This window comes from Oratosquilla oratoria, chromosome 12 (genome assembly GCF_046742065.1).
Source record: "Oratosquilla oratoria isolate Oo_2021 chromosome 12, ASM4674206v1, whole genome shotgun sequence".
NCBI lineage: Eukaryota > Metazoa > Arthropoda > Malacostraca > Stomatopoda > Squillidae > Oratosquilla > Oratosquilla oratoria.
Window position 1 is genome coordinate 15,879,590 of NC_134788.1, and position 16,297 is coordinate 15,895,886.

The 16,297-nt window shown below is 38.2% G+C and overlaps 1 protein-coding gene across 1 annotated transcript; it reads left to right on the forward strand.

Annotated features, from left to right (window-relative positions):
- Nucleotides 1-8,316: 8,316 nt before the first annotated feature.
- On the forward strand, nt 8,317-13,078 carry LOC143031013 (uncharacterized). Its single transcript, XM_076194352.1, has one exon. The coding sequence runs from the start codon at nt 8,506-8,508 to the stop codon at nt 9,898-9,900; it is 1,395 nt and encodes a 464-aa protein (XP_076050467.1). The 5' UTR covers nt 8,317-8,505; the 3' UTR covers nt 9,901-13,078.
- Nucleotides 13,079-16,297: the final 3,219 nt, after the last annotated feature.

Sequence of the window (16,297 nt, forward strand, 5' to 3'; positions counted from 1 at the left end):
TTGGAATAATGAGACCTACTGCTTTCTATTTGCACAATAGCAACAAATTATTTCACAGTGCACATCTATAGACAGTATTTTACAGCTATTGTTGGCTTGCCAATTACTGTAATGGTAAAAATTCAGACAGCTTTCAAGAATATAACAAAATATATGTACTGTACCTTGAATACACCCGTATTATTACGTTAATGACTAGGTTAACAATTCAATCTATAAAAATTTCATATAATGAAACATTTTATATGTTCCTTGAATCTACCAGTATTATTATGTTGATAATGAGGTTAAAGCTAAAATCTATACAAATTTCTTATTTGTAAACATTAAAAAATAGGCTTTATTCATAATTATAGAACTTATAGAATACTCAATTGAAATTTGCAAATAAAAAAACTAGTAGTTTGTACTTTATATAAGTAAGGTAAACTGATATCTTAATGTGATGAAAATGGTTGGTTAGACTAGCCTATGAGAAATATAGGTTAGAGTCTTAGACTACCCTATGAATAGAGGCAGCCTATAGTCTAGGAAAAACAAATTCGACCCTACAATTTATGGTAAAAAGAAAGGTAAATGTGGATTATAAGGTTATTTTGGGATCATCTTTTTTTTTTCTTTTTTTTTAATAAAAAATGAAAAAGTATATAAAAATAAAACAATAAAAATAATGAAAAAAATAAAAACAAAATAAAAGTAAAAGAATCCATTTTTTTATTATAGCATTAGTTTTATTTTTCATTTTCTTTATTTTATTTTATTCCATTTCTTTAACGAACCCGATAATCAACATGTACCAAAAGAAATAGTTTTTATCTGTATGTACATATATATATATATATATATGTATATATATATATACATATATTGTATATACACTCTCTTCATCAAAGTTATAAAAATAATAAAAACTGCCGATGATTCGCTAGGTTAGCCTATGGAGATTGCCTAGGGCAGGGGTTCCCAAAGTGGGTTCCGTGAGGCTAGGCCAGGGGTTCCGTAGGTCGTAAGCTAAAGTTCACCAGACATGCAAAGTATAGTATGTTTAAGGAAATTATGTTGTACAACTTACTATTTTGAGTAAAAAGTATGTTTATTTAAAATAAATTCATTTTTCAGTATAGTTTGTTTTAAGGAAATTATGTACAACTTACTATTTTGAGTATAAAGTATGTTTGTTTAAAATAAATTCATTTTTCAATATAGTATGTTTTATTTTGGGTTCCATTTTTTTTCTTTTTTTTTTTTAATAATGTTAAAGGGTTCCGCAACAAAAAAAGTTTGGGAACCACTGGCCTAGGCCAACAAACTGAGAGGCTAGTTTAGCCTATCTCATAATCAGTATTTATCATGCAACAGGTAGGACCTTACAATTGGCCTAGGCTACATCACTGGGAAAAGTAGAAAACTTTGGCAAAGTAATCTAAATTATTCTTGCATCCAATGCTTATTGTTTACCAATTCCTAAAAAAAAAAAAAAAAAAAAAAAAAAAACATAGCCAAATCATGAAAACTGTATATCTTGTAGGAAATATTTGAGGTCCGGTAGTCACTCAATAGGCTACTATCAATAGTAGGGTTTTACAGACTATTCCGTATACCAGTATATCAATATTTGTCTTTACCAAGGTCACATTACACAATGTACAAGATTTGGTCTAAATATTTTCTTTTTACTCGAATTATGACAAAAGAAACAATATAGATTTAATATATCTAGATTTTGCAAAAGCTTTTGATACCGTCCCACACGAAACACTACTTACTAAACTAGCTTTGCATGGAATAAGTGGTAGCCTATTAGGTTGGACTAGTAATTGGTTGAATGGTCGAAAACAGAGAGTTGTTTTAAATGGAAAAACTTCTGGATGGAAAAGTGTTGCAAGTGGAGTTCCTCAGGGTTCTGTTCTTGGGCCACTTCTATTCATAGTATATATAAATGATATAGACCATGGACTAAAATCTACTGTTTCCAAATTTGCTGATGATACAAAACTGTGCGGAGTGGCAAATGATCACTCAAACCAATTAGATATTCAAGAAGATTTAGATCAATTACAGCAATGGTCTGAAAAGTGGCTAATGAAATTTAACACAAGTAAATGCAAGGTAATGCACATAGGTAAAAATAACAGTAAGTACGATTTCAAGTTATTTGGAAATTCGTTAACAAAAGTGGATAGTGAAAAAGAGCTCGGCGTAATTATCAGCAACGACCTCAAATCATCCAAGCAATGTATTTCAGCCTCTGAGAAAGCAAATAAGATTCTAGGACTGATTGCACGATCTTTTGATTTCAAAAGTCCATCACTCATTAACAAGCTATATAAATCGTTAGTTCGTCCACATTTGGAATATGCTGTTTCCGTATGGTCACTGAATCTCATTAAAGACATTGACAGACTGGAAAAAGTACAACGGCGAGCCACAAAACTGATTCCAAATATCAAAAATAAATCATACGAAAATCGACTAAAGCACATGAATCTGTTTTCCCTCAAAAAGCGTAGACTCAGAGGTGACTTGATACAGGTCTTTAAGATTTTAAAGGGAATTGACAACATCAAAAGTGACAAAATTTTCACATTGAATGAGAATCAGACAAGAAACAATGGTCTCAAACTATCCGGAAATAGATTCAATTTGGAAGTAGGTAGAAACAACTTTGCCAACCGTGTAGTTAATGAATGGAATAAACTTCCTGCACAGGTAGTGCAATGTAGTTCAGTTCGAAGCTTTAAGAATCATTTAGATAAATACTTAAGTAAGATGCTGTAATGATTATAATTTATCTTATATTATTTGTTTTTGTTTTGTTATCATTTGTCTGTCTGATTTTCATTTATTATTAGTTATATGTTAATTCATTATTTACTATTTACCTGTTTGTTTATTATTTTAACTATACCTATGCATTTATTTATGTATTTTATTTGTTATTTACATTATTATAGTTTTTATTTATTATTTTATTATTAATATAATTTTTTTTTTTTTTTTTTTCATCCGACCTAGATATGGATCAAAAGGTCTCCTGTCGGCATGCTCCGCCTTTGTAATCCTTTGTAGGAAGTTGATTCAAGTAGGGAAGAAAAGGTAAAAGGCAAAGATGAAAAGATGATCATGGAGGAGGAAGCGATAAGGGGAAGATGGGCAGAATATTTTAGGGAACTGTTGAATGTAGAGGAGGATACGGAGGGAATGGTGATAGCAGTGGAAGGGGCAAAGAAAATGACAGTGATGGGTGAGGAAAATGAGGGAAAAATAAGAAAAGATGAGGTGGAAGTAGCGATTAAATTGATGAGAGCAGGTAAGGCACCTGGGTTAGATGGGTGTCATACGGAGTGTCTGAAGAAGGGAGGTAAAGTAATAGTAGACTGGTTAGTGAGGCTGTTTAATGTGTGTCTAAGGGAGGGTAGAGTACCAGAGGACTGGAGGAGTGCATGTATAGTTCCGCTTTTCAAAGGAAAAGGGAACAAGTGTGAATGTAGTAGTTTCAGAGGGATCAGTTTGTTGAGTGTAGTTGGGAAGGCGTATGGGAGGGTTATAATTGAGAGAATTAGGAGAGGAACAGAGGAAGTAATTGGTGAGGAGCAATGTGGGTTTAGGAGAGGGAGGGGCTGTGTGGATCAGATTTTTGTGATAAGACAGATTTGTGAGAAAACTTTAGGAAAGGGTAAGGATGTCTTTTGGGCCTTTATGGATTTGGAAAAGGCTTATGATAGGGTAGACAGGTATTGGGGGAAAGCTGTTAAGAGCAGTCAAGAATTTTTATGAGAGTAGTAGAGCCTGTGTTAGAATCAGAAATGGAGAGAGTGAATGGTTTGAGGTAAAGGTGGGACTACGTCAGGGATGTGTCATGTTGCCATGGCTGTTCAATGTGTATATGGATGGGGTGGTACGGGAGGTAAATGCAAGAGTAATGGGCAGGGGACTGAAGTTGGTTGCGGAAAATGGACAAAAGTGGGAGGTAAGTCAGTTGTTGTTTGCTGATGACACTGCACTTGTGGCAGGGTCAGAGGAGGTATTGGGAGAGTTAGTGACTGAGTTTGGGAGGGTGTGTGATAGGAGAAAATTGAAGGTGGGTAAAAGTAAAGTGATGAGGTGTACAAGAGAGGATGCTGGAGAGTTGGAAGTAAGTCTTGAAGGGGAGAGGCTGGAGGAAGTGGATAGTTTTATGTACTTGGGGTCATATGTGGCTGCAAAGGGAGGAGTAGAGGTAGGGGGTAAGCTGTAGATTGAGAGAAGCAAATAAATGCCTTGGGGGATTTAAAAAAGTAATGAGAAGTAGACATTTGGGAATTAATGCAAAGAGGAGATTGTATGAAGGGGTGATTGTGCCGACAGTGCTGTGTGGGGCAGAGACATGGAATCTGAGAGGGGCAGAGAGGAAGAGTTTAAATGTATTTGAGATGAAATGTCTGAGAAGTATGGTGAGGGTTACAAGGCTGGATAGAGTGAGAAACGAGGAAGTGAGAAGGAGAGCTGGGGTGGAAAAGGAGTTGGCTGTGAGGGCTGATGAAAGACTATTAGGATAGTTTGGACACATGGAAAGAATGGATGAAGGAAGACTGGTGAAAGGGGCATGGAAGGCAGAGATGGAGGGAGTGAATTTGAGAGGACGACCAAGGATGAGATGGCTGGATGGGGTGACAGGGGCGTTGAGCAAGAGGGGAATGTCTGTGGAGCAGGGAAGGGAGGTGGCAAAAGATACGGATGAGTGGAGAAGGGCTGTGTATAGATGATACTGTGATGAAAAGAAAGGGAAGGGATGGGAGGATGGGGAGGGTTTGGGGAGTGGGAAAGTGTGAATGATACTTTAGCGCAGCCCGAAGGGACCTCTCCCCGTCCTCCATTTTCTATGTGAGGGGACGGAGAGCTGTGGATTTGCTGTGTCCTGCATTGCTTCTGACCCAGGGTGGTGGGTGGGATGCAGGGATGACCCGTCGTCCACGAGGAGCTAAGATGTGAGTGTGGAAGGGATGATGGGTGGGAGTGGGTTTATGCCTTTTGACTTGGCTACCTCCCTGATAAGGGGGAAAAGCCTTTTGTATATAGATAGAATTATGGTTATGGGTTATAGCATAAATATCTGGTACACTTAGGCCTAATTTGCAATTGTCTTTATAACATAATCAGTTTTAAATCAGATTAAAATGGTTTGTGATTTTCTTTACTCTGATTTCTATTTTTCATTGCTTCACTTGTAGGCCTATCGTATTCACTAGTAACCATGATCAGTAGTCTGTTTCTATTTCATATATTTCAAACCACTAAATTTCTTTGATAAACGTATGATTTTCATATTCTGAAGTAGCTTTATCATAATCTAGCATATTTATATTAAAGGAAAATGTGATAAAACTACCGAAAATGAAGGAAAAGAAAATTCATTAGGAGACACTGCTTCAGGCAGAATCTGTTGTTTGTTTACATTAGTTAGTACTAGTAGCACACAATGCTGTCACATGGTGGCAGCACGAATTGATGTTTATTTATGTTGAAGTAGAAGCATTGCAGTATAGTACTAAATATTATATATATATATATATATGTATATATATATATATATATATAATTATATATATATATATATATATTTATATATATATAGTTTCACTCTCCTTACAGGAAACAACTACAAATACATGACCACAAACACTTTTACCCAGACTGACAATGATAGCTTGTCAGTATTGTGTATTTTTTTTTTTTTTTTTTATTGATGGATTGTTTTTTGTTTCCATCTGGAGAGACCACTTGGTGTACATATACACTGCACACACTCACTATTGCCTCCAAAAATAAAAGCAAAACCATACAAAAACTGTTGAATTATGCAACTGGTAAAACCAAACAGGGAAACCATGAAAAAAATTATTCTATTGGACTTAAGGAGTCAGAGTCGGATAAAAAATTCCGACTCCGACTCCGACTCCTAGTACTCTTAGAAATCCGACTCCGACTCCAGCTAAAACCTCCGACTCTGACTCCCTCCGACTCCGATTCCGCAACCCTGTTTGAGATGAGGTGCCTGAGAAGTATGATAGGGGTTACTAGGCAGGATAGAGTGAGAAATGAGGAGGTGAGGAGGAGAACGGGGATGGAAAGGGATTTGGGAGATAGGGTTGATGAAAGAGTATTGGGATGGTTTGGACACAAGGAGAGAATGAGTGAAGAAAGATTATTAAAACACCTGTGGAAGGCAGAGGTAGGAGTTGACATGTGGGGATGATCAAGGATGAGATGGATGGATGGGGTAAAAGGGGCATTGTGAAAGAGTGGCATGTCTGTTGAGGAAGGATGAGATAAAACAGAAGTTAGGGTGAATAGAGAATGGTTGCGTATGGATAATGTTGTGATACATAAAAGGGAGTGTGTGGGGGGTGAGGGAGTGTGTGTGAAAAATAGATTTATATATCCTGAAGGGATTTCTAAGCCATCTTTTCCATTTCTAAATGAGGGGATGAAGACCATTTTAATGAGGAAGTGCTATGTCTTGCGACACTGCTTCTGACCCAGGGCAGTGGGCGAGATGCAGGGGTTACTGAGGAGCCAAGATAAGAGGGGAGGAGGGTGGTGGATGGGAGTGGAGTATGTGGGGATGGAATGGGTGGGAGTGGATTCTATGTCTTTGTTTTTTTGGCTACCTTCCTTGTAAAGGTGAAAAAGCCTTTGGTACAGTATATGTATATATATATTATCACACAAGTGTCACAACTGGTAAGGGAGTCACATGCTTTCTAGAAGATGACTGAGATTGTGTATGTAATGCCTGTGTTTAAAGGACCTGTAGGTTGAATATGTGAAAGCACTAATTCTGATATTATACATTGTCCTCTTGCTATTTCCACATTTACTGGGATTGAACCTTTAATACCAGTTCCTTCCTGATTACAAAGGATTTTTACAAAGGCGGAGCATGCCGACAGGAGACCTTTTGATCCATATCTAGGTCGGATGCGAAAAAAAAAAATCATATCAATAATAAAACAATAAATAAAAACTATAATAATGTAAATAACAAATAAAATACATAAATAAATGCATAGGTATAGTTGAATAATAAACAAACAGGTAAATAGTAAATAATGATAAATTGACATATAACTAATAATAAATGAAAATCAGACAGACAAATGATAACAAAACAAAAACAAAATAAATGAAAATCAGACAGACAAATAATAACAAAACAAAAACAAATAATATAAGATAAATTATAATCATTACAGCATCTTACTTAGGTATTTATCTAACTGATTCTTAAAGCTTCGAACTGAACTACATTGCACTACCTGTGCAGGAAGTTTATTCCATTCATTTACTACACGGTTGGCAAAGTTGTTTCTACCTACTTCCAAATTGAATCTATTTCCGGATAGTTTGAGACCATTGTTTCTTGTCTGATTCTCATTCAATGTGAAAATTTTGTCACTTTTGATGTTGTCAATTCCCTTTAAAATCTTAAAGACCTGTATCAAGTCACCTCTGAGTCTACGCTTTTTGAGGGAAAACAGATTCATGTGCTTTAGTCGATTTTCGTATGATTTATTTTTGATATTTGGAATCAGTTTTGTGGCTCGCCGTTGTACTTTTTCCAGTCTGTCAATGTCTTTAATGAGATTCGGTGACCATACGGAAACAGCATATTCCAAATGTGAACGAACTAACGATTTATATAGCTTGTTAATGAGTGATGGACTTTTGAAATCAAAAGATCGCGCAATCAGTCCCAGAATCTTATTTGCTTCATGATTGTTGAGATTGTTTTAGAAGGTATATCCAATATATATTTTTTAATTAGACAAACAGGTATTTTACTTAATGTGACAAGAAAAAATATGGAAATTTCCTCTACAATTTCATTTATGTTGTTTAGAAATAATAACACAGGTACATCACTTACCAGTTTATCTGAAAGGATGTGACGACTTGCATCACTTATTTGGGTCAGATGAGATGAACTGAATAAGCCCTCCTAGGGTTTGTCATATTTAGACTCTGGTCTTGTGAGCCCAAACATGGAATGTTGTGGAATTATGTTAAAATATGACTGCTTTGGCCATCTGGGCTGTTTCCTACTTCCAAATCTCATGACATGATGAAAAAGCCAGAGCAAAATTTTAGTCATTCCAATTGTGGTGGGGTGAGTATGCATGTAGCTATTGGATGGTTTTCAGCATATTTCTAATGTAAAGGTAGAATGCAATATATAATAGCACTATATCTGTTAGTATTTATATTTCATGTTACATTATGGTAAGTACAAGGGGTCTGTTTAGGTACAAAGGGACTTGAATATTAGATGGTTTGTGTACACAACACTAACAATCCTATAACAGTATATTACACAATTTCAAAGAGTTAGATGACAATCTTATGATTACATATTTTCCAGGAGGAGGGTAACTATCACCATTCCTTTGGAAGAGCTATCCATAGAATCCATAGGTGTCATGTAATGAAGAGGATCTGGTGTGACATCTATAGCACAGCTATATCATGATTTGTTTTAGATATCACATGATGACCCACACAAGAGAGAAGTATTTCCAGTGTAACCTGTGTGATTCTGCTTTCTCAAAAAAGAGTGATCTTACAAAGCATATGAGGACCCACACAGGAGAGAAGCCTTTCCAGTGTGACCTGTGTGATTCTGCTTTCTCAGTAAAGAGTAATCTTACAAAGCATATGAGGACCCACACAGGAGAGAAGCCTTTCCAGTGTGACCTGTGTGATTCTGCTTTCTCAAGAAAGGGTTCTCTCACAAGTCATATGAGGACTCACACAGGAGAGAAACCTTTCCAATGCGACCTGTGCGATTCTGCTTTCTCAGAAAATGGTCATCTCACAATTCATATGAGGACCCACACAGGAGAGAAGCCTTTCCAGTGTGACCTGTGTGATTCTGCTTTCTCACAAAAGGGTAATCTCACAAGTCATATGAGGACCCACACAGGAGAGAAGCCTTTCCAGTGTGACCTGTGTGATTCTGCTTTCTCACTAAAGGGTTCTCTTACAAGTCATATGAGGACCCACACAGGAGAGAAGCCTTTCCAGTGTGACCTGTGTGATTCTGCTTTCTCACAAAAGGGTAATCTCACAAGTCATATGAGGACCCACACAGGAGAGAAGCCTTTCCAGTGTGACCTGTGTGATTCTGCTTTCTCACTAAAGGGTTCTCTTACAAGTCATATGAGGACCCACACAGGAGAGAAGCCTTTCCAATGTGACCTGTGTGATTATGCTTTCTCAAGAAAGAGTAGTCTTACAAAGCATATGAGAACCCACACAGGAGAGAAGTCTTTCCAATGTGACCTGTGTGATTCTGCTTTCTCACAAAAGAGTGATCTAACAAAGCATATGAGGACCCACACAGGAGAGAAGCCTTTCCAATGCGACCTGTGTGACTCTGCTTTCTCACTAAAGGGTTCTCTTACAAGTCATATGAGGACCCACACAGGAGAGAAGCCTTTCCAGTGTGACGTATGTAACTCTGCTTTCTCACTAAATGGTTCTCTTACAAGTCATATGAGGACCCACACAGGAGAGAAACCTTTCCAATGTGACCTGTGTGATTCTGCTTTCTCACTAAAGGGTTCTCTTACAAGTCATATGAGGACCCACACAGGAGAGAGGCCTTTCCAGTGTGACCTGTGTGTTTCTGCTTTCTCACAAAAGGGTCATCTTACGAAGCATATGAGGACTCACACAGGAGAGAAACCTTTCCAGTGCGACCTGTGCAATTCTGCTTTTTCAAGAAAGGGTGATCTGACAAAGCATATGAAGACCCACGCAGGAGAGACTCCTTTCCAATGTGACCTGTGCAATGCAGCTTTCTCAAAAAAGGATTATCTCACAGAGCATATGAAGAGCCACACAGGGGAGGTTTTCTAGTGTGACCTGTGTAACTTTGCTTTTTCACAAAAGGGTTATCCCACACAGCAGATGAAGACTCCCACAGGAGAAAAGCCTTTCCAGTGTGACCTCTTTGATTCCAGTTTTTCACATAAGACTTCTCTCACAAGTTATATGAGGATAGACATTGGAGAATAGCCATTCCTGTATGATTTGTATGATGAAAAGATCACACTCTTTTGACGGCTTGGATCAAACCAGCAGAAAGGCAAACGCAAGTGATGCCTATGCACTTAGAGTCCAGCATGGCATTCCCTCTGTTTTACCTGTATAGAGGTATTAGGGAGAAATGTCAATATAGTTGTATTGGGAGACCCTAATGCTAGGGTAGGAAATGAACCATTAGATGGAGTGATTGGGAAATATGAAGTTCCAGGAAAAAATCGTAGTGGAGAGTTGATGGTGGAGATGTGTCTAGGGAGTTGATAGAAAATATAGTGTTTAGGAGGAAAGTCAAGCATAAGTCCACATGGGAGAGGGTGGTGGATGGAAGTGTGGCAGATAGAGCATTAATGGACTTTATAGTGATAACCAAGAGTATAGTAGGATGTACATGTTCAAAGGGGAGAGAGTGGGGAAATATCAGATCACTTTTTGGTGGAAGGTAAGTTGAGAGTGGAGAATAGGTGGAGAAAGAGGAAAAGGGCAGAAGATTGGGAGGTACTTTGAGTGAACTGCTTAAATTAGAAAGAAAAGGAGAAGGAGTACAAGAAGAAGCTGAGAGAGGAGTGGGAGTGAGTGAAGGATAGAGTAAAACCAGAAGTGGAGGAGGAATGGGAATGGTTCAAGGAAGGAGTCATAAGGTGTGCAAAGGTGGTGCGTGGAACAAGGAGGATGGGATAAAATAGAAGGAAAAGTAGTGAGTGGTGGGATGAGGAAGGAAAGAAGGGTGTAAAAGAGAAGAAGCAGGCTTTCACAGATTGGTTACAAAATAGGATGAGAGAATCATATGAGAGGTACAAAGAAAAGAGAAGACAAGTCAAGCATAAAAGAGGAGAGCAGATATGAAATGGGGTAAGAGTATGACAGAAAGTTTTGAAAGTAATGAAAAATGTTTTGGAAAGAAATTACAAGAGGAATAGGAGACGAATCAAGTAGAGAAGAAAAGGTGATACAGATAGAGAGATGATAATGGAAGAGAAGGCAGTGAGGGAAAGGTGGTTAGAGTATTTTAGGGAGTTGCTACATTTGAAGGAGGATAGGAAGGGAAAGGCAGTTGCAGTGGGAAACTCTAAGAAAATGACCATGATGAGTTAGGAAAATGGAGGAGAAATAAGGAAAGATGAAGTGAAGGCAGCTGTTAAGATGATGAGAGCTGGTAAGGCACCTGGGTTGGATGGATACCATACAAAATGTCTGAAAAAAGGAGGTCTGGTGATGGTGGACTGGCTGGTGAGTTTTTTTAGTGGTTATTTAAGAGAGGGTAGAGTGCCAGAGGACTGGAGGAGTGCCTGTATAGCTCCACTCTACAAGGGAAAGGGGGACAAGTGTGAGTGTAGTAGTTTCAGAGGGATCAGCTTGTTAAGTGTAGGTGGAAAGGCTTATGAGAGGGTCTTGATTGAGCAGATTAAGAGAGGAACAGAGGGAGTAATTGGTTAGGAACAGTGTGGTTTTAAGACAGGTAGGGGTTGTGTAGATCAGATTTTTGTGTTCAGACAGATATGTAAGAAAGCTGTAGGAAAAGGTAAGGATGTATTTTGGGCTTTTATGGATCTGGAAAAGGCTTATGACATGGTAGACAGTAAGGCACTGTGGGAGGTTTTGCAGATATACAGGATAGGAGGAAAGCTGTTAAGAGCAGTCAAGAGTTTTTACGAGAGTAGTACAGCTTGTGTTATGATGAGGTTGGTTACCTCATCTTGGTAGAAGATGATAATCGTCTCAGTTGTAGGAAGGAGTAACTCAAATATCATAAATGTTTGGGACTTGTATTTGAATAGCCCGTCCGCCATGACATACATAATGCATAGATAATAAACAAACGCTTTGTAAAGCGTATGCAAATAATAGTATATACAAATAGTTTCCGCTAAGCGATGTCAATGTATGGATATGGTAAATTATTTACAATATAATGCATTGATTATGATGGGTGTGTACAATGATTTGATGAAGATAATCAATATTATGTACAGTTAACATATGTACAATTAGGGGACACTACAGCAGATCTGGCGTGTTGCCACAGTTAGGATTAGAAATGGAGAGAGTGAGTGGTTTGAGGTAAAGGTGGGATTTTATCAAGGATGTGTTATGTCATCCTGACTGTTCAATTTATACATGGATGGGGTGGTGCAAGTGGTGAATGCAAGGGTAGTGGGTCAGGGATTGGAGATGGTTAAAGAAAATGGAGAAAAGGGGGAGATAAGCCAGTTGTTGTTTGCTGATGACACTGCACTTGTGGCAGGATCAGAGGAGGGATTGAGGAAGTTAGTGACAGTTTGGGAAGATGTGCAAAAGAAGGAAGTTGAAAATAAATGTGGGTAAAAGTAAGGTGATGAGATGTACAAGTGGAGAAAGTGGCAGCAGACTGGAAGTGAGTATTAAGGGAAAGAGACTGGAGGAAGTGGATAGTTTTAGATACTTGGGTGCGAATGTGGCAGGAAAGGGAGGAGTGGGGGGTGGAGGTAGAATGTAGATTAAGAGAAGTGAATAAATGCCTTGGTGGATTAAAATGTGTAATGAGGAATAGACATTTGGGAATGGATGCTATGAGTAGATTGTATAAAGGATTGATTGTGCCAACAGCACAATATGGGGCAGAAACATGGAACATAAGAGAAGAGTTTGAATGTGTGAGATGAAATGACTGAGAAGTATGATAAGGGTTACTAGGCTAGATAGAGTGAGAAATGAGGTGAGGAGAACAGGTGTGGAAAGAGATTTGGGAGATAGGGTTGATGAAAGAGTATTGGGATAGTTTGGACACATGGAGAGAATGAGCGATGAAAGATTATTAAAACAGGTGTGGAAGGAGTGAACATGAGGAGGTGACCTAGGATGAGATGGATGGATGGGGTAAAAGGGGCATTGGGAAAGAAGTGAATGTATGTCGAGGAAGGACGGGAGAGGACAGAAGATAGGGGTGAATAGAAAATGGTTGTGTATGGATGATGCTGTGATGCGTGAGGGGAAGTGGGTGGGGAATGGGTGTGAGGGAGCATGTATGAGAAAAATAAAATGGACTCAGCTGCCTGAAGGGATTTCTCCCCGTCTTCTCCTTTTCTACATGAAGAGACGGAGAGGGAGGGTCGAATGAAGCAGCCTTGCTGTGGATGTGCTGTGTCTTGTGACACTGCCTCTAACCCAGGGCAGTGGACCCGTCATCCAGGAGGCTACCTTCCATGTAAGGGGGAAAAAGCCTTTGGTATATGTATGTACTATTTGTTTTTGGTATATGGAAAAATTCACTTTGTTGGACAATTAAACCTGGACCTTCGTTTCAGGATGATGTCAGACTTCTCTTGTTTTTCATACTTGGAACAGACTGGTTCAGGAACTTTTATAGTGGACTGAAGTTTGGCATCTCTTGCAAGTTTGTATGATGGATATTCAGAACATAACCTCAGTAATTCACCAAGTAAAATTTGTATGTATTGTGTAAATAAAAAATTGAGGTTCATATTTTGTACATTTTATTTAGTTTGTCATATCAGGACAATACCAAATTTTTAGGTAATTATTTTGAATTTATCACATTGCTCCAGTAGGAAGTCCGATATGGTTTCACAGTTTGGATGCAATATGTAGCACAGTAATGCTTTATACACTCACCATATTTTAGATCAACCTTCTCACCACTCCAACACCTGTTTTGGCTTTGGGATAAGATAGCCCATTGCACCTCTCTTAATTTTTTTTTTTTTTTTTTTTTTTTTCTACATGAAATTATATTGGAAAGAAGTGCAGCAAGTAGTAGTCTGAAAATGGAAAATTAATCATGATAATTTTCAATCACCATGTATATATTTTACCATTCTCAATATGAATTCAGCCCCCTTGTGCCTGAATTACCATACTGAACATACATCGAGAGATGTTTGAAGTTAAATATGTACTTGTCTTCCTTTCATGACTTCTGTGGTAATTGTTACCTATTTGAATAGGCGTCTTCCTTATTATTGGGAATCTTTATTAGTGTCTACCATTTCGTTCTGGAAACTTTCCCTCAAGGTGTTGTTGTCTACATCTTTCGAATCGGGAGCATTTCCTGATCTTTGAACCGCGCCTATTGTAACTTTAAATAAGATGCGTTTTAACTCCCTCTTTTATTGCTAGTTAAATCTCTTTCTATATAATAAATATTGGTTTAATAAATCGGGGGTTGAATTTTTTAGAATTTACTTAAAAAGTCAATATTAATCTGTGGCCTTTTTTAGCTTTACGAACTTAGAAGAGACGCGTCAAATACACTGTCCACACTAACTGTCATCACAGACTACCCAGAGCTCTAGTACCTAACGGACGTCAAGACTAGAAATGTCGAGGCAAGGGACCTATGTCTTCGAAAATTCAACCACTCAAAGGTCTTAATCTTATTTCAAATACCACTGTTTGAGAACCCAACCAGATTGAAAACTGTGACTAGTAAGTTCTTGAATGTTAATCAATGAATTTGTTAAACAATAATTTTTATACTTCATAAAAAAAAAAAGTGCTGGGACTTGGGAACAAAGAAGCACACAACCTTGTGATAAGATTCCAACACTGATGTTTGTTTCGTTGAATCACTGTTGCAACTTGCGGTGACACAGTAAATAATTTTCGAACTGAATATGTACATTGTACTTTATAAAAGCTTGCTAACACATGAAGTATGACAGATCACTGATCAAATTGGCAGCATGGCAAGGCATTTTATAATGCATGCACATGGCAAGCATCAGGATGTAAACAGCAAGCTTGACATCACAGCCTTACAAGAAAAACCGAAAGTTGGCAAAGGAAAAATTCATATGCTACTGATATTTTGATAGGCCTTTTTTTTTTTATTACATTGCATTAGATATATTTTTTAATTATTTTATCAAAAAGTGACTAAGCCATACATCTAGCAAAAATTCACCAACTCTATGAGAACCTACTCAGTAGACCTTTAATACCGTTCACTTGTCTGGTTGCTGTTTGAATTTAGTTGTAGCCAGTTGGGTTTGACTCTTAGTAAAGTTTGGCCAGTTTACTTCTAGTTGCACCCCAGTTTGTAGTTGTCCCATTATTTCTTCCTAACCCCCTCTTTTATTTCTCCCTATTCAACAGCTTGGGTCTGTCCTAATTATTGTTTAATGTTGATATTAGATTAGTTAAGAATTTTACCTGGTAGCTGCCCATTAGAGCTGGAGAGAGGGTTTGCTGGAGATAGTGTAGAGTGCCGGAGGACTGGAGGAGTGCCTGTATAGTTCCACTTTACAAGGGAAAAGGGGACAAGTGTGAATGTAGTAGTTTCAGAGGGATTAGCTTGTTAAGTGTAGTTGGGAAGGCTTATGGGAGGATCTTGATTGAGAGGATTAGGAGAGGAACAGAGGGAGTAATTGGTGAGGAACAGTGTGGATTTAGGACGTGTAGAGGTTGTGTAGATCAGATTTTTGTGTTAAGACAGATATGTGAGAAAGCTATAGGAAAAGGGAAGGATGTTTTTTGGGTTTTTATGTATCTGGAAAAGGCTTACGACAGGATAGACAGAAAGGCACTGTGGGAGTTTTTGCGGATATACAGGATAGGAGGAAAGCTTCTAGGAGCTGTCAAGAGTTTTTATGAAAGTAGTAGAGCTTGTGTCAGGATTAGAAATGGAGAGAGTGGTGGTTCGAGGTAAAGGTGGGACTTCGTCAAGGATGCGTTATGTCGCCCTGGCTGTTCAACTTGTACATGGATGGGGTGGTGCAAGAGGTAAATGCAGGGGTGGTGGGTCAGGGACTGGAGATGGTTAAAAAAAATGGAGAAAAGTGGGAGGTGAGCTAGCTCTTGTTTGCGGATGACACTGTGCTTGTGGCAGGATCAGAGGAGGGATTGAGGAAGTTGGTAACAGAGTTTGGGAGAGTGTGTGATAGAAGAAAGCTGAAGATAAATGTGGGTAAAAGTAAGGTGATGAGATGTTCAAAGGGTGAAAGTGGCAGTAGACTGGAAGTGAACATTAAGGGAGAGCGACTGGAGTAAGTGGATAGTTTTAGATACTTGGGTGCAAATGTGGCAGGACAAGGTGGAGTGGAGGTGGAGGTAGATGTAGATTGAGAGAAGCGAGTAAATGCCTTGGTGGGTTAAAAAGTGTAATGAGGAATAGACATTTGGGAATGGATGCTAAGAGGAGACTGTATGAAGGAGTGATTTTGCCAACAGCACTATATGGGGCAGAAACATGGAACATAAAAGAGGAAGAGAGAAG

Excerpts from the sequence above, each read along its gene's own strand:
- LOC143031013 (XM_076194352.1), top strand. The coding sequence starts at position 8,506 with ATGATTTGTTTTAGATATCACATGATGACCCACACAAGAGAGAAGTAT.